This window comes from Apis dorsata, unplaced genomic scaffold (assembly GCF_000469605.1).
Source record: "Apis dorsata unplaced genomic scaffold, Apis dorsata 1.3 scaffold_4, whole genome shotgun sequence".
Taxonomy (NCBI): Eukaryota; Metazoa; Arthropoda; class Insecta; order Hymenoptera; family Apidae; genus Apis; species Apis dorsata.
In genome coordinates, this window is record NW_006263307.1 from 773,585 (window position 1) to 793,159 (window position 19,575).

Here is a 19,575-nt window from a genome sequence, read left to right on the forward strand (position 1 = left end):
ATATATATTAATTATTTATTANAGTATCATATATTACTAATTAACTTAATTAATCACCTTTATAATTAACTGATCAACTTATCATATAATCTAACCTAATTCTTGTTTATCAAATAACCTTTTAATTCCTTTAGTATTTTAGTTCCTTTTAGTATTTAATATATTATTATAATATATTATATAACATATAATATATTATAATAATTTAATCATATAATATATTATATAACATTTTAATCTATATTATTTTTATTTCATTATTCATAAATCATATTATTATTTCATAAATCAATTTGATAAGAAATTAGTATAGATGAGATCAAGTTCGCGTCATCAACTTCAACCCCAATTTTTTTGTAAAGTTTATGTTTTAAATTATATTTTCATTGTTACAATACCGTCATTTTATTAAATGTTGGAATTACTCACAAATTATAATATTATTTCTTTATTCATTCAATGAATAAACAAATTAAACTAACATTAAATCATTAATTCTTTTTTAAAAGACGGATATAAAGAAAAAATTAGAATTATTATTATTATAAGATTATCTTCTTTAAGAGCCAATATTGTTACATTTGTTTCATTTTAAATATTTTTTTTAATTAATTTGTAGAATTGAATTCTATGTTTTAATATTATGATTATGAAAGGTGATCTTTTATTTAGTTATTTTTTTATCACAATTTTTTTCTTTTACTTAAGTCAATTTTATTAACTTTGAAAAAGAAATATGATCTGTATAATGAGCTTTTCTAAATTACTTATTATACCAATATATATTAAATAATTTTTGTTTCAAAAACATTATTTCACTATTTGATTTTTGGTTTAAAGATGGACAATGGTCCTGTTTTAATTAAGTCCTGATTGGTTAATTAGTCCTGCTAGTTAAGTTAGATAGGCTATCCCACGCGGTGAAGTAATCAGCTTTCTCCACTCTGGAAAAAAGATGCGTTCCTCTCATATACCAGGCCGTCCCAAAATCGCGCATGCTGCTAGTTAAACAATGGGAAATAAAGCGCGGATTTTCTACACGCTTAGCGTTCCTATGTGAACTGGAGTACAAGGAAAGATCCCTAGTTTTATACACGAGGAGATCCACGCGGATTCTCCTCTTGCTGAAGGAAGATCCATACTCGACAGGAAATGAATCTTTGTAGTCGTAGGTGAGCTCTCTATATAAGCCAGGTATAAAGCAAAACATCACTATAATTCAACATTCCACACGGTGCTCTAGTTTTCCGAGTACTCTCAAACAGTATGAACAGAGTAGTGCGACAGGTAATCAGGAAATTCATTGACAAGTGGAATTTTTACAATCTTTGGTACTGGTGCTATGCTTGCGTCGACATTATGATATTCGCGTGTTCCGTTGAATAGTGATTTAAGGAACTAGGTGATTATTTGGTGGAAGATACATAAATATGGTAACAGGAGTTAATTTTAGTTTGGATTGATAGATTCGGCAATTGGAAGTGAATAATTATCCAAAAAAAGTGATTTTTTTTATTCTATTTTGGAATTAAAAAAAATTGTTTTTTTTATAAAATAAAAAATATATATAAAAATTATAATTTTAAATTAGAATAAATTTAAATCATAAAAACATTTTTTAAATTTAATTATTTAAATTTTGAATTTTTAAATTATATATTTTTTAATAAATTTTTTAATTTTTTAATATTCTAATATTTCTAATATTTTAATGTTTGATACATTAATGAGTGTTTTTATTGATATTCTCGGATAATTATTTAATTCTGAAATTGGTAAATTGCATGTAATACTAATATTAAATGCTTATGAAAAATTTTCTACGACAATTATTAATTTTCTAAAGTTCTAATAATTGTTATTAGTATAATATAAATTATAATTCGTTCAAAAATTTAAGGTGATCGTAAATTATGTAATCGATATAATTTAAGTAATCGAAATAATTCAGTTTTTCATTAAATTAAAAATTATGCGATCTCATTATATTTTTGAACAAATTATATTATTATTTTATATTCATTTTCTACAATTATTCATTTTCATATTAATCAGTAATAAACTTTAATCAATAATCTTTTCAAAAAATTATTAATATTTTTATAAATCAATGTAATCAATTACATTATTAATACAACTAATTCAAATTGTTATAATTTTTTCATTTTCTTCATTAATCTCACAATCCTCTACTTTCAGTAAATGTCATACAATTTTCAATTTTCAAAATACATAAATGAAATGAAATAAACTATAATGAAATCTTTCTAATTTTAAATTCTTAATATATTTATAAATTTCTATAAATTTATAAGCTTAACCTAAACTTTTAAAGTTTCTACTACTATTTTGCCTGAGTACAAATATTGAAGCTTTAATTTACTAATTCCAAATATTTTAACTATCATCAATATTGATTCATTGTGACTATTTATAAAAAAAATTATCTGAATTTAATTGAAAATAATTACATTAATATTATTTTATTTTATACAGTTAATGTTTTCCGGTGAGAAGTATATTAATCATCTTTTACAACTGGATATTGTACGACTCATTTTTATATGTTTACATATTTACATATTTAAACTTATTATTTCATTATGTAAATGCATTTAGTTTTGTGTAATTATTTTTGTTAGTTAGCAGCACAGGTATGTACGATTTACAGGAATATAAATAACAATATACGCGTTTCACAATTCGTCTATATGCAACTATTCTAACCTCGTCTTAAATAGCTACACACATGCGTGCTTCAGTAGCTTTGATTAATAATATTTTTTGTTTTTTGCATTTTTTATTTCATCAATTTTATTTTATCAATTTAATTGTAATTTCATTTTAATTTAAATAAATATTTAATTCTCCAATTATTAAAATTTATTTTCGATTTTACGATTCTTTGTTTTAATCTATCATAATTTTCTATCAATATAATATATATTTATAATAAGTTTTTTATTTTTAATAATAAATTTTTTTTTACTTATTATCAAATATTTATTTCTTTTTTCCTTGACTGATGTAATAATAATATTAAAGATAATCTATTAAAGAAATTTTATTGATCTTGAATATAAGGTGTGTACATTATATAGATTAATTCGTATGTATACATATAGATAGGTTAATTTTTTTATAATTAGTATCTAATATAATATATGAATTGAATACATCACAGTACAATTTTCGGAATTAATAATCTGAAAAGACTTCTTTTTTTTTGTATCTCGTATTTTGAAATAAAAAATAGTATTCTTTAATAAAATATCAATCTTCATTTCTTCTGCTTTTTGAATCTGCATTTCATCATCGATTTCTATTTTTTAATTTTAATTATAATATTGTATATTCATATTTTGACAACTGAAAAATATTTTTATTTATAATAAATAAGTAAATTTAACGAATCTTTTATAATTTTTTATTTTTTAAAAAAATTCTGTTTTTTCAGGAAAATAAAACTATAACTGACTATTTTTTTTTCACACTTTTCTTTATGAAAATATAATTCTTAAATATTTTAAATATAATGAATGTTATTATATCTATATAATATATCAATATATAATATATAATATATAATATATCAATATTTATATAATAATCAATTAATCTAGCTATTTAAAATATTTCATAGAAAGAGAGAAATTTTACATTTTATATACATCTAATTAACAATATTTATGTAATTAATTATTTGATTTATTCATGAATAAAAGTTTTACTTTTTATTCATTTCAGAAGAAATTGTATTTAATATCTTATTTATTGTTTGGTGCACAATGAATAGTAACCATGACTTATGTGATGATCAAAAAATTGTTTCTAAAAAATTATTTTGACATATAAGAAACGATGACATAACAAATTTTCTTAATGAGATATTCATCATAATTTAACAAAACCGTTTAATTTCTTCTTCCCTTTTTCTTTATTTTTTTCCTCTTCCTTTTCTGCAATCATGTTTAATCTAATGCTGATTTTGAACGGGGCGTAATGATGCAATATCTTAGAAACTTTCTCACGACAAGAAGGAAAACGCTGGTTCATGACTCTAATTTCTCGCCTACGCAATGCGAGCTGCCTTGATCATCTCGCGCTTTCAACGTATCTGTTGTATACCTGGGAATTCATTTGATATCTATAAGATTGATATTTTACTATTTCTTTATTATGATATTGTAATTATTATTAGAAAATAAAATAAATTAATATTTAGATTAGGTTATGTTTTATTAAGTTTTGACATTAAGATTTTTCAGTTTTTATTATATCAAATATTTAATATTTTTTATTGTTATGTTTATTATTTCATTATAATTTTTTTCTTTTAACATTGTTATATTTGTAATCTTTGAAATATTATCTTTTAGAATAATCTTTAACGTACCATTAATAAATATTATAATATAAACACTACAAATATAGATAAAATCTTCAAATAGTGATTGTAAATAATCTTCAATATCTAATATAATTAATAAGATTTTAATTTTTAGTTAACTCTCGCTCTAATGGTGAGCATAGGAATCGTGCAATGTGAACCTACATTGAACACGCAATATGGTGTCCCAGGAAATTATGCTGGTAATAACCATGGAGCATCAAATGGAAATAGTTTTGGTAATCATCATTACGATAATGGAAATGATAATGATTATGTCGATCAGGTAAATCCAAATGATTTAAAATAAATCAATTTATAATTTGATTATAATAACAATATAGTTTAATAACTCAGATTATTCATTCGAATTGATTAAAATTATAGAACGATTAGATATAATTTATTTATTGCTTGTCATTTAAAATTTCTTTTTTTATATATTTAATGATTATGATTGCTTAAACATTTTCATCTTAATTGTTTGAATTACGGATAATTCTCTATTGCGATAGAAATTGAATTACTATTATTTCAACGATTGATATTAGTCTAGGGAAATTTATTTTGCTGTTAATAAATCAGTATTAGAAGGAAATATTGAATAACAATTTATTAAGGAATTCTATATTTGTTTTATTCTAATTTTTCTAATTCTCAATATTTTCCTAATATAATAAAAAAATAATAATAAAATAATAAAAATATTTAAAAAATAATAGAAATAATAGTTAAAATAATATATACGAGATTAAATGATTTAAATCATGATTTAACTTTGATATTTTATTCATTTATTCTGCATTTCCGTTAGTGTTTCATAATAAACTCAAAGGTTGCAAAAGATGAATAGATCTGGGTTAACGCTGATTCTACAAGTAACATTGAACTTTGTTGAGTACTGAATACATGATCTGGATATATAAATCTAGAATAGATTGATCGAGCATCGATTTTGCTTTTTATTCAGGATAGTCATAATCACAATATTTTTTTTCTCTATCTAAGATCAAGATTTCACTAATATAATATATGATTTACAATATATTTTTTTAATTTTAATTAATATTATTTATCATATATAATATATTTTTCTTTACTATAACTTTACCATATAAAGATTTACCATAGGTTACCATAGGTTAGATTAAAATATAACCTTAAATTACACTGTACAAATTATAAAATTACATTATCATTTTTGTAGAATATTGTGATCTTTGTGATTATAGACAAATAATAATAAAATTTATTTTTTGCTTGAAAAAATTTAATATTTTAAATGTTTTATCATAATTATTTATTTTAATTAAATCAAGAGAAGAATTATTGTTGTGAATCATTTGAATTATTTTAAACCACAAATTAACCACGAAATGACTGGTATGATTAAGAGAATTTATGTGCTCCATAAGTACTTTAAGCATTGCGACAGAGAACAATAACCACTCCTTAAAACCGCTGCAATACTGTTAAAATTATATTAATGCAACTACGATATAAGAATACACGTAACTATAGTTGTGAGTTAATATTGGGAATTTGAAAATAATTTTATTTAAACAAATTTTTTTTTTAAAACATAAATATTGATATTAACATATATATATAATTATATTTATGGAATCATATTTTTAAATTCATATAAATTCAAATAATTCGATGCGAAATTCTTCGTCTGATGATTTCCAAGTATATCCAAGACTATAGTTGACCATAAATATCTATAATATTATAACGCATCTTATAACATGAGATTGATTGTTTAAGAAAAAAGAGATGATGTATGATTGCGGTTGAATTATGTAGCTCGATTTTTCGTATGAATGATTATAAGAGCACGTGACCATTAAAATCATTAGTCTGTGCATAGATGAACAAGTTTATCATATATGAAATCAGGAATATTACTATAACAGGAATGACTGGTATAAGTATAAGATTTCCTTTGAGTCTTAATAGAAGATGAACGTTGAGCAAGTGTAGAAAATATAGAATAAATATAGAAAATATAGAATAATAAGATTGATCTGGAAATAAAATCATATATATTGTATAAAAAAATGTTTTACAAAGATACATATTTAATGGAAAAATTTTTTAAATGGAAAAAATTTACAAAATTTAAAAAAGAAATAGAAAACTGTGTTCATGATATGATTTCAAGTTCCGAAAATTGCGTGTTGATATCGAAATCTCGAATTTCAACCATGAAATGTTATATATTCATTCTGTTACGTGATGATGTAAACGCAATCTGATGTAACATTATTAATAGGAATGAACCGCGACCGCAGGCATCATTTAAGATGTAAATCGTTATTGCCGATTAGCTAATCGTCTTGAGAATCTAAACAGTCCAGTTATGTGTATTTGTATGATTTTAGCCTCGGGTCGAATGAGCCAGATTAAATTAGAACTTTCTTTTTCAATCTCTCATTTGATCTATTTCTTTTTTTGAAAAAAAATCAATCATATAATTCGAGTATTTACATTTTTTTTCTTATACAAAATAAATATAATATATAATATAATATAATATAACAATAATTTAACAATTGTTAAGTAAATGATCATGAATATAATATAACAATAATTTAACAATTGTTAAGTAAATAATTATGAATGTTTTGATTTATTGAATAATTATAAATAATATTTTCCTTTTATTGAATATTTATATTATTGAATATAATATAAAAAAATAATTAAATATTTTTATCAACTTTCAGTAATAATATTTTTCATATAAATTTATTATATAAACAGAAAAATAAGATAATAAAAGTCCATGTAATTTGTCAAAAAATAAATAGTTTTAATCATTTTAATTGCATCTTCATGTTATCAAGTTACATATGTATGTACAAGACAATAGTTCAGTAACGAAATCATTGAATTAGGTTAAGAAAACATTCAATACAACGATCTGAGAAATCACTTTAGTAGAAAGTTCGACATCTCTGATCAGCACCTACATGCAAATAAGGTTTACGCATATTTATGCTACACTAAAAATTATAGTGTATAACGCCTCCATTGTTTATATATTGCTATAATCATTAACTAATCATTTAAATTAAAAGTTGCTTTAAAATTTAAAAAAATAATCAAATAATCAGAAAAAATGTTTTATTCTATTTATATGTTTCTATTTATATACATACATTTTATATATAATATTTATTACTATAACTACATATAAAATAATAATGATATAATAATGAAGACTATGAAAGAAAATTTGCAAAATTTATACATATTTATGACAACTAGAATCATATAAGATTATTTTAAAATTTACTTCTTATTTGATTAAATCTGTTAGATTTTCTTTTGGATTGAAAAATAAAAATCTTTTTGTAATTATTAATCGTTTTAGATGATAAATTTAATTTCTATATTAATTATAAATTGTTCAGAGAGTAAAAAATATTCTTTCTTTCAAAATTAATATTTTAAAAAAATTAAAACTAAATATCAATTTTATATTTTATCCATCGCATCATCAATATTATTTATAGTATAAAATAAATATTGTTTCTTTGTTTAGCCAATGTCTTATGAATTTGGATATGCCGTAAAGGATCAAGCAACCGGAAATGACTTTGGTAGACGCGAAACAAGCGATGGTGAAACTGTAAGAGGAGAATATAGAGTTCAATTACCGGATGGTAGGACACAAATAGTAACTTACACTGCTGATTGGAGGACAGGTTTCCACGCAGATGTAAGATATGAGGGTATTCCAACTTATCCTGATCAATTCAATAATCAGAACAATGGTTATAATAATAATAATAATCAAGGTAGTAGTCAAGATTTTGGTTTCCATGGTAATAATGCTAGTGGAAGTTATAATACAGGTAGTTTATGATTCTTATTCTATTATTAATGATTAATGATTATTAATGATAACTCACTTACTCAAATGTGTTTATTAAAAATAATAAAATTTCGAATTTTATTATTCAATTATAATTTATTTTTACGAAAAGAATAAAAAAGATAAATTTTTAAATTAATTAGAATTGATTATTATGTTTTGTTTTTCAAGGAAACAATGGATATAATTACCAACCATCTAGTGGAAGTGGATTCAATAATGGTAATAATTATCCATACCAATTTGTTTCCAATCAAATTTCCAATTCATTAGACAATAGTTATAATAACTTTGGAATTCGCAATAATTATAACACACGAATTCCATCATCAACATATGGACCAGCTTTTAAGTGATTTTACAATTCCTATTATTAGCATAAGAAATGTTCTGTAAGATTAGTTCTTTTGTAATAAAAACAATTTTATCTTTTTATATTAATATATAGTGAATTTTATAATGTAATCTTTTATTACGCCTTTTGTTTTTTAATCTTTTATTATTCTAGAGCAGAAAATGGAACTATATATAATTTAATTTAAGAACAAATGCGATCGATATAAAAAATATCGAATATAATTGAAATATTATTATTCAGAACTTTGTTTGTTATATAAATAATATATTGCAATCAATAATTGCAAATAATTACTGATTTTTTCAGTATATCATAATTTTTCAGTTGATGAAATCATTCGTTAATATAGTCCTTGTCATAAAGATATATCAGAAAGGATGAAATTAGAATGAAAAAATATTTTATTTTATTTATATATATATTATTTATATATAAAAGGATATTTGCATATCATGAAAAATATCATAATGAAGGATATCAAGTTTCGATCGATCTTATTTCATATTATGGCATTAGGAAGTCTGAATCTGATGCTATTCAGGAGAATGCTTTCTCTGATATTATAAACTGTAATTGTTAGATGACACGCCGAATTCACAACATATTAAAATAGTCGAGTACAATGAAACAATTGATAATAATTTTATTTTTAAACATTTATTAAAAAATTATTAAAACAAATTTTTTTTAATAATTTTTTTGAAATTATTTTAGAAATTTTAAAAATATTTTAAAGAAAAAATTTTTATCTATTACTTTTTAATAATTGTTAAGTGCAGATAAATTAAGTAGATGTAGTGATAATTCCTATTCCATTTTAATAACAATTTAATTATTAATTAAATCATCAATTAAATTATTAATTATTCTGTGAAATTATTTATTATATATGAAATATTGATGCTGATAAATAGTTCATGTGAAATAAAAATTTCACATGCATCAATATTAAAATTTATATGAAAATAAAATTAATGATATATCATTTTAAAAAATTATTTTAATTTAATTAAAAATTTATATATCTAAATAAATCAATATTTAACTTTTGATAATAGAATATTATAGTACAAAAATGAAATAATATAAAAAAAAAAAAAATGCGTAAACAATAAAAATGATGTGTGTAACGTAATGTAAAAGTAAAACTTTATTCGAATGTTTTCCTAATGCAAATAATAATGAAAATTCTAATTAATTTTTTTATCAAATATTTGACTAGATACCTCTATAGAAGCAAGAAAGAGAGATATAAGTCTTTTTATTTTCTACCGACGATTGAAAATAAAGGTGAAGGTGAGCAAAGTAGAAAACAAAACATCTCTTTGATCATAATGTGTGCTATAATAACTTACGAAAATCAACGTGATGTAATTGAATGAAATGCGTTTGGATTGTGGTTTAAAATCGGCTGACATGAAAGATGAGTTGCCGGTTTAATCGATGCTACAAGAGTTTTGAAAGTGCTAGCCTCAACGCTCTATTTAAAGTTAATTTCCTTGACTTCATTTAAAACTGACGGTTAAGAGAACGGTTAGCAAGGGAAGATGTACATTAATGTTTCTAGAATGCAATAAACATAGTAGATTGATGATCAAATGAAGATCTATTGAATCCATTAATAGTCTGAAATAATAGAATAATCAGTTGATTTTGATTAGAAGAAGTAAAAGTTCTTGTTATTTATATGTTATTTTAGATATTTTTTCTCGCTAATTATTTGGATTTGTGATTGTTCGCAATTCTTACATGATATTATATTTTTGTGAAAAAAGTATATAATAATAATAATTTAATGTTAATATAGAAGTGGGTACAATTTGTGAAAAAAAGCAATTGTTTGCTAGAAAAAATATTTTATAATTTTATAAATTTTTAAAAAAATTTTTTAAAAAATCTTTATCTTTCAAAAAAAAAATTACTATTTTAAGAAAAACAACTATTATAACAACATAACTGTTACAGATTTAAAATTATGCATTTTGTTTGCCTTTACTTTAATAATAATAATTAATTTTAATGAACTTTTGTTATATAATGTTTCTTCCTATTTCTTAAATAAAACTTTACAATTTATATAATAAAATAATATATAATAAAGTAATTAATAAAAATATATAACTATACAAAGGAAACTTCATTTTCTAACTGATAAATTAATTCATATAAAGATAAATTAATATGATTTTAATTTATAAAATAATATTTAATTAATATTATATAATAATATTATATAATAATATAATATTATAATATTATAATATAAAATATTTAAAAATATAATATGAATTGAAAATAATTCATTAACAATCCATGATATCCGAATACATCCTATTCATACACAGTTCATTACGAGGATGATCATGGTTGGAATAAAATTGCGAAAAAGGTTTCGTAGAATGATGGCGTAATCAGTAATGCGTTCAAGTGAAGAGTACGTATGTTCACTTAGTAGAAGTTCGACATGGAAGACGTTAACTGTTGCAAAGGAATGCGGATAATGACGAGAATATGCTTCTAATGCTCTGGATTTGTCACGAAAAAATCAATGCCGAAATGAGGATGAAAACTCAAAAACATTCATCACTTTTGAACATCTCAGATTCTTCACTGTCTTAAATTTTTTTCCTCTAGATATTTCTATTCTGTCTTCATGTTTCACAATATGATACTTAAGAATTTTTCTAGTAATAGAAAACTTTGAAAATGTTGAAATATTCTATAACATAATGAAGAAATATTAATATATGTATATCTTTCATATCTTATATAATATAATAGAATACAAACATACATAAATCTTTATATATTCATATATTTTAATATTAAAGTATATTATACATAAATCTTTATATATTCATATACTTTAATATTAAATGTATTAATTTGTAATATATATCTAAATAAATTATATATAAATAATGATTTTTAAAGTGATAATTAAAAAGAAATGATAATAAGAAGAAATCAAATTCTTAATATAATAAAAAATCAAAATAATATTCTTACAGTAATTATAACATACAAGAAAACTTCTCATTCATCAAAATTATGGGATTTATTTATTTATTTAATTAATAAATATTATTTATTTTGATTTATTTATTTATTTAATTAATAAATATTATTTATTTATTTATTTATTTATTTTAATTATTTCAATGTCAAAATTTCTAAAAATTATATATCATTATAAATTCATTTTTCAAAAGTTTGCAAATCTGCATTCAGAGATAATCCTTAAGGTACATAATCTGTAAGTTGCATCAGTAGTTAATCACGAAGTGGCAGAGTTGTCGATTATAGGATTCCTCCGCAGATAAGGTTAAAACTAGTGATCCAGTAAAAGAAACAAGACGGAATGTAAGCACGTATATGCATATGTAGAAGGCTTCACACGTCTTCCGCATCGCAATGATTATGTAATCACCATTTATCCCCGATTATGGTGTAAACGGCACATCAAAACATTCACTTTGAAATTCCTTAATAACTGTAAGAGTAAAAGAAATAAAAACAAAATTTTTCTGAATGCTTTTACACGGGACACGAGCTTCCATAATTAACCTTTAGCTTAATCCGGAATCTCACTGTGTCAGCTATAATTAACAATAATTATATTAATTAACCGTCTTGCGATAAATTAGTTTGTATTGAATATTCAAGATAATGCTTTATAAAAGCATAAAACTTTCCATCGAGGTTCCATGAAAACAGATTAGAAAATAAATTAGCGATCGTGAATGTACTGAAGGGATTTATTATAAATTAATATAACTCAACATTCTCATGTATCACGAGAATCTCTGCAAAATTTCTGATTTAGCATAATTATTTTGTTTTTTTTGGATGGAAATATTTAGAAATAATTGTATATTATTGAGTTATTAGACTATAAATTTTAATTTTATAAATTTTTTAGAATATTTTATTTTATAAATAAAAAATTATTTAATGGTTCTCATCAAGAAATCTAAAAAAGATCCTCAGATGTAAATTTAATTGATTATTTACATTATTAAAATAGACATGCATATTAAAAAACTCACATTTACAAATTAAATGATATTACATTATTATATGATGACTAATTAGATAAAGCAAATAAAATATATATCCCTTTTATTCTTAAAGAATATCTCCGCAATATCTTTTGTATTAATCTTGCATTTTTTATTATGTTTTAATTGTAAGTTTATATCATTTGTATCATTTTGATTCATTAATCATTCAATAAAAATGTCAACAAATTAGTATCCATTTTATTTCTGAAATAAAATATGTATTTTTGAATCTATATACTTGATAATTAATTTATATATAATAATTTTATTGATATATTTAAACGACTTTTTTTCACCATAAATTTGAATAATATATAACTATTAATAAAAATTATATGTATTATTTTTGCAGTGATCTTGTTTTTAATCTTATAATATTATCTTGTAATCTTAACTACTAATCTGTAATTTATAAAGTGATTTTAAAAAAACTTTAATTTATTTCTCATAATGATATTTTTATAATTTAATTATTAATTATATTATAATAAAAAAATAGATATAATATAATATATAATATATAATATATAATATATAATATATAATATATAATATTTTATTTAAATAGTTAGTGAAAAAAAGAAATTAATGATGGATTTATAAAGGGTTGCAGAGAAAGTAATTCTCGTCCGCATGCTTAAGTATGTTGTAAGAATCACCTACGTTTGGTGATTTAAGTAACTGTCAGCAATCCTGAGCGAATAATATGCTTTACGAAACAAATATAATAGTAGAGTTGAATGACGATCATGTCATTCGACTCATATGATTATTTACTATATTATTTGGCCTCATTATTGCGAGTTAACTATTATATATATAGTTTTATGTATATCTTTTTCTGCTTTTCGGAATTATAAAGTAATATATGATAATCAATGCATAATAAAATGCATAATAATATATTATTTTTAAAATATATTTTCTTATTTATTTTAAAAAGATATGCTGAAATCTAAAAAATTTGAATATAATAATATTTTGTTAATTTCTAAAATAGTTCTTTTATTTAATAATACAGAATATATAATTTAATAATATATACATATAAATTTCGTAATTATTATAAAAATCAATTTTAATAACAAGAATGAGTACGCGTATCCATTTATGCCATATTCACTTATTTGAGATTTTTATAAAAAGATTAGGTAATTCTAAAGCAGTGACTATTTGAAATATTTTGATAAAATATTGATGATTTTTAAGATAAATAATTATACATGTAATCACTGCATATTAGAAGATAATTGGAAAAGAAAAATATAATTATTAATGAATTATTTTATAAGATATACATGTATGTTATACTAATTAACATTTAATAAACGTAAAAATTTTCTGTCCAAAATAACATATATTTTTTCATTTAAAATATTACTTTTATTTATAAAAAAAATTTATAAAAAAACCATTTGTATTTCATATTGTGGATACATTTACATTTTCTTATTATTAAGATTGATTTCGAAGTGATTAATAGAAAATAATTCTCAGTGAAATATTTCTAACATGTCCCTGCAAGGAAATTATAATAATTGTAATTGTAATGCTGTTAAAGTAGTTATCTTTCACTTGGACCATGTAACCTCATGTTTATCGAATATATATATCCCTAGCCAAGATTACTTTCTATAGAAGTCTAGTATTCTTTAGAATAAATTTATAAAGTCTAGTAATATTTTTAAATTTTCTAATATCATGATATTTGATAATTATATTCAATAATATATATATTTCTTCAGGCTATTTTTTCAAAATTTTAAAAAAATTAAAGGAAAATAAAAATATGAATTATTGCAAATTAAAATTATCTCATTTAAATTGAAAATTTCATATCAAATTGAATGCATCTTTTCAAACTCTGATAGATAGATCGCAGATTAGGAAAAATCGCAAGTTTCGATATTCGATTTACGGGAACTCGAAATTATGGAATCGATATGTAATCTACCAGATCATACAAGATTTATTGATACGATTGAATTGAACATATGTGACGAAGAATATAAACATTGGTCATTTAAATTAAATCATTAAAATTTTAGAGAATAATAAATTAAAAAATGAAAGGAAATATTCAGATACTATTATAGAATGATTTTTAAAAATGATTTTGTACAGGCTATTCTTCTTTTTATTAAAGATTCTTCACTTTACTGGTAATGACATAATGATATACAATTATTTATATAAGAATTCATTAATCATTACGAATATGCAATTACATTTAATATATTATATTTATATTATATTAAATTTTTTTAATTTGATGACAATTTTTTTGATTAAAAATTTTTATTATATCTTTTGGAAATACTCTTTTTTGTTTTTTATTAATAATATAGACTGGATTTAAGACTGTATCTTTCTAAAAACTTCACAATGAAATTTATTTATAATTTATTGGACAACATAGACACATTGAATGATTAATTTACAAAAGAAATATTATAATATATTATATTATATTATATTAATTTTATATAAATTTATATTATAATATATTTGTATTAATTTTTAATAATATTTTTAATAGTAATATTATATAATATTATGCAATAATATTAATTAGAAATGATTCAATCTCATAAACAGTATATTAAAAAATTACAAAATCATAAGTAGGAGCAATGTTTGACTGAGACTGCAACTAATATGTGTCTATTGCTAAATATTGAAATAGAGTTATATTCCATTTGAGTGAAAGTAGAGGGGAATTTATTAATCACACATATTGGACATTCATAGAAAATCTTAGTTAATTTGTTTGAACAATGCTGAAATAGTTATTATTACCTTTATGTCAATATCTAGACTGACATTATCGTTATCGATTTATTGGAAATATTTTAAATTCATAAAATTGAAAATTAATTTTCAATTTAAAATTTATATAAATTTTCAATTTATTTTGTAGTTAAAATTTTTTTCGATTTTTTTATATATTATTTTCATTCTTTATTTTTAATTTTTTCTTCCTTTTTTTTTTTTTTTTTTACATAAAATAAGCTTTATGAAGGTATTAAAGCAAACGAGTTTTCCTTCTAATTCTTTATTTTCTGCCTTTTACCTATTCAATCATCACGCAGCAAGCCTATTTCTTCATCCACCTTTCATTCGTATTACAAGTTAGTAATTGGTTCACCGCATTTGAACACTCGGAGGAGATTGAAATCTTTTTTTAATTTTTTTTTTTCAATACAGATGAAATATCTTGATATTGTAAAGTTGACAGAAAGATTTACGAATTATGCAATGGGAATAAAACATCTGATGATTTTTTTAATTATCAAACAATATTATCTTTTATACACTATATTTTACAAATTATCTTGTAAGAAATAAAAAATATTTCGTATAAAAAGAAATAATTATAATTCCAAAAAAATCAAATTTCTTAATTAAATTTTATAAATTTTATTATATAACGTAAAAGAACATTTTACTTATAAAAATAAAAGATTTATTAAAAAAAACGCAAATTGTTTTAAAATAAACTTAAAAATATGACAAAAATTCTTTTGAAAATTATTAAATAAATTTATCAAATTTAATTAATAAAAAATATATTTAGAATAATAAGAACATATAAAAAATCACAAATTAAAAATAAATTCCAGGATATTACAATAATCATTCCAAATGAAAAGAGAATAAATTTTGCTCAAAAAATTCTTTAAAACTAGAAAAATATCCTAAAGATTTCCCCAAAAAGGAAAAAAGCTTTGTTTAAAGATTTCCTATTTAAGAAGAGTTAAAGACTCTTTCACCCTCTTTAGATAAATTCAGATGATCCAGGCGATCGAGCAGTGATATACATAGATCCAATTAAAATTTGAAGCTGTTTCAGACATCATCAACAGGATACTTCTTCCCATGATGCATCACTGAGAGTGAAGGGAAGATGCGCTGCTCCTCTCCACCTCCCACACCCATAACCGGTCATTCTAATACGTACAGGTTAATACATGGATATATAGTGCTAAGGATAAACTGTAACAAAGGGTCCGGATGGTATATAAAGTCGTCCGTAGATCATCTTCTCAGTTCGCTTTGCGTCTTCACTCATAACAGCAATATGAATTATCGTCAGGTAGGTTATTCTTCCGGTTATGCTTGCTAATCATTTTGGTAACTCAATAGTACTAGAGGCTAGATTCTGATATACTTTATTCAAGTTATTAAATTTGTTTAATTTTCTTTTATAAGGGTTGATTGTTGTTTAAAATTATTTTAGTTTTGTTTCATTTTAGTTAGATTAGATTAGGCTTGTCTCATTATTTAGTTTTATGATTTTGAATAAAATATGTAACTTTGATTTCTGTAATTTCAAATTGAATAAGTAAATTGTTTCATTTAGTGAAATATTTTCAGGTTATAGTTTTCTTTAATTAAGAATAATGATATAGAAATTTATTTTCTTTGATTGATAATTTAAATTCATTAGTTAGTTTTCTTCAATTTAGATTTTTTATAAAAAAATTTTAATTTCAATTAGAAATAGAATCATCAACCTTCATTTAATATGAAGGTTGTATTTTTTAAGTTGTATAATAATTTATTGTTTTCAGTGATTTTTAGAGATATAATTTCTTAGACTCTGGACAAAATTTAAATTCATAATATTCTAGATATTTTAACTCTTATCTTTTATAAATAAAAATAAAATTTATCAACAATTAATTTATATTTATGTAATAAATCTAACAATTAAAAAATTAGATCAAATCAATATCAAAAAATTTATACATGAAGAATTTTAAAGAATTAATTTGAAACTCTTCAAAATTGGATTAGTTAATATTTATAAAATCTTCATTCCATTTTCATTTGTGATTTTTCTGGATTAGTTTAAAATTATTATTTATATATGTGTTTTCAAAGCACACTTTTACTTCACTTTACGAACATAATTTTTATTCAAACAAAAAAGAAAGGCTCGTTCAATAATAATTTTGATTTCAGTGGAACATTAATTTTATCATTGGTAAATTATTGCCTCGTAATATTTCAAGTTTTCTATTGAATTCAAGCGCTGTTAGTATTAGCATTTTCTTCAATTCTTTTTGTCATCGGTTTTAATAACACCCAATGTCGAAATCAGGCAATCGGTATTGTTATATCAAAAACAAAAAAAATTTGGTATATTAAAAAACATTTTAAATATATTTTAATATTATTATTATTATCATTATTACTTAATAATAAATTATCATCATTTATAACATAAAGTTAAATATAATTCATTTCTTTAGGAACTTGATATAATTGTGATAATTTTTAATATGAAACATTAATCATAAAAATTCAAGGTCTTCAAAAATTCAACAAAATCTTAATACTTCACTATTTAAAATTTGTTAAACAAAATTAGATATAAAATTTGATTAATGCAACTCGGTCTGTACCGCGAATTCATATTCTCAAAATTATCATAAGCTATTATTTTATCTAATGCATCGAATTTCTTTTTTCTTTATTTTGCGTAATATTTTTATTTTTATTGATATATATGTTGAAAATAAAATTAAATTCTTCTATTTTAGTTAACGAAAGTGCTATTGCTGCTATCGTGTTTTATAAGTCATGCATTTGCTGGATTGCTACCGGGTGGTAGTACCGGTGGAAGTGGTTATCAATACAACAGACCAGGTGGAACTGGATTTGGAGGAGTTCCAGGGGCATTCACTGGAGGAGATTTAGGAAGGGGTAGTGACTTTGGAGGTGGATTTAAAAGACCCACTACGTTATACGGAGCACCAGGTAGTGGTGGTGATATTGGATTTGGTGGACGTCCATCTACTGCTTATGGCATTCCTGGGCAATTTGGTGGTGGTGGTGGTGGTGGTAGTGGAAGTTATCAGGATGCTGGTTATGGTCAGGATAATGGAAGAGTAAGTGTAACGGATTTATTAAATAATTAAAATTGAATAAATTCGAAAAAAAGAAAAAAATATGAAATAACAAATCACATTTATTAATTCATAATTTTTATTTTTTAAAAATAAATTTAATTTTCGAAAAGAATAATTATTTCATGAATCATAAGATAATTTTTAAAAAAATTATTTTTCTTTTCACATAAATTAATGAAAAACTATTTTAAAATAATTTTAAGAATAACATAACATGTTTGTTTTTCGAACATTTGCAATAATATTGAAATTTCGATTACTTAATTCGATTACTTCGATTAATTAAGGTAATCAAATAATAGTTTGAAAAGTAATTAAAAAAAAACTCTAAACAATGTCTTATTTTTATTTTATAGCCTCAACCATATAGCTTCCAATATGAAGTGTATGATCCCCCTAGTGGCAATGACTACTCTCAACGTGAGAGTAGCGATGGAAACGTAGTACAAGGAGAATATAGAGTGTTATTACCAGATTCGAGGACGCAAATCGTGAAGTATATGGCTGATGATGCAAATGGTTATACTGCAGATGTTCAATATGAGGGACAGGCTCAATTTTCTCGAGGAGGTATTGGATCTGGAGCTTATGGGACACCTGGTCAAACAGGAGCAGGAGGATATCAAGGAGGCAAGTATAATTTTTGTATAATTGTATATATAATATAATTATATATATAGATATATAGTATATCATAATTATATGATATATGATATAAATTAAAAATAATTTAAAATATGAATTATTATGAATAGTGAAGAATCAAAATCCATTTTAATATATATTTAATATATATATGTGAAAAGAAAGGATAAATAAAATTTGTAAAACATATATAAATATAAATATAATATAATATATAATATAATATATAAATATAAATATAAAACATATATAAATATAAATTTATATTATATATAAAACATATTTGTATAGTCATATAATTTAATAAAAGTCAT

The 19,575-nt window shown here is 21.9% G+C and overlaps 2 protein-coding genes across 2 annotated transcripts in view; both read left to right on the forward strand.

Moving 5' to 3' along the window:
- The first annotated feature begins 1,158 nt into the window (after nt 1-1,158).
- On the forward strand, nt 1,159-8,723 carry LOC102671011 (pro-resilin-like). Its single transcript, XM_006607336.2, has 4 exons — nt 1,159-1,287; nt 4,506-4,676; nt 7,944-8,264; nt 8,447-8,723. Exons 1-4 carry the CDS (start codon nt 1,267-1,269, stop codon nt 8,630-8,632), a joined length of 699 nt encoding a protein of 232 aa, XP_006607399.1. The 5' UTR covers nt 1,159-1,266; the 3' UTR covers nt 8,633-8,723.
- A 7,851-nt stretch (nt 8,724-16,574) lies between these two features.
- The window catches only part of LOC102671152 (pro-resilin-like), a 4,011-nt gene continuing 1,010 nt past the window's right edge, over nt 16,575-19,575 (forward strand). The window contains exons 1-3 of the mRNA XM_006607337.2: nt 16,575-16,794; nt 18,248-18,595; nt 18,973-19,246. Coding sequence (XP_006607400.1) covers nt 16,606-16,794; nt 18,248-18,595; nt 18,973-19,246 — 811 coding nt within the window. The 5' untranslated portion in view covers nt 16,575-16,605. The remainder of the gene's footprint in view (nt 16,795-18,247; nt 18,596-18,972; nt 19,247-19,575) is intronic.

What these genes read in the sequence shown, in the direction of transcription:
- LOC102671011 (XM_006607336.2), top strand. Translation starts at nt 1,267, where the DNA reads ATGAACAGAGTAGTGCGACAG. An exon ending in ATAATGATTATGTCGATCAG is followed by an intron (nt 4,677 to 7,943) that starts GTAAATCCAAAT and finishes TTCTTTGTTTAG; the next exon opens with CCAATGTCTTATGAATTTGG. An exon ending in GTTATAATACAGGTAGTTTA is followed by an intron (nt 8,265 to 8,446) that starts TGATTCTTATTC and finishes TTTGTTTTTCAA; the next exon opens with GGAAACAATGGATATAATTA.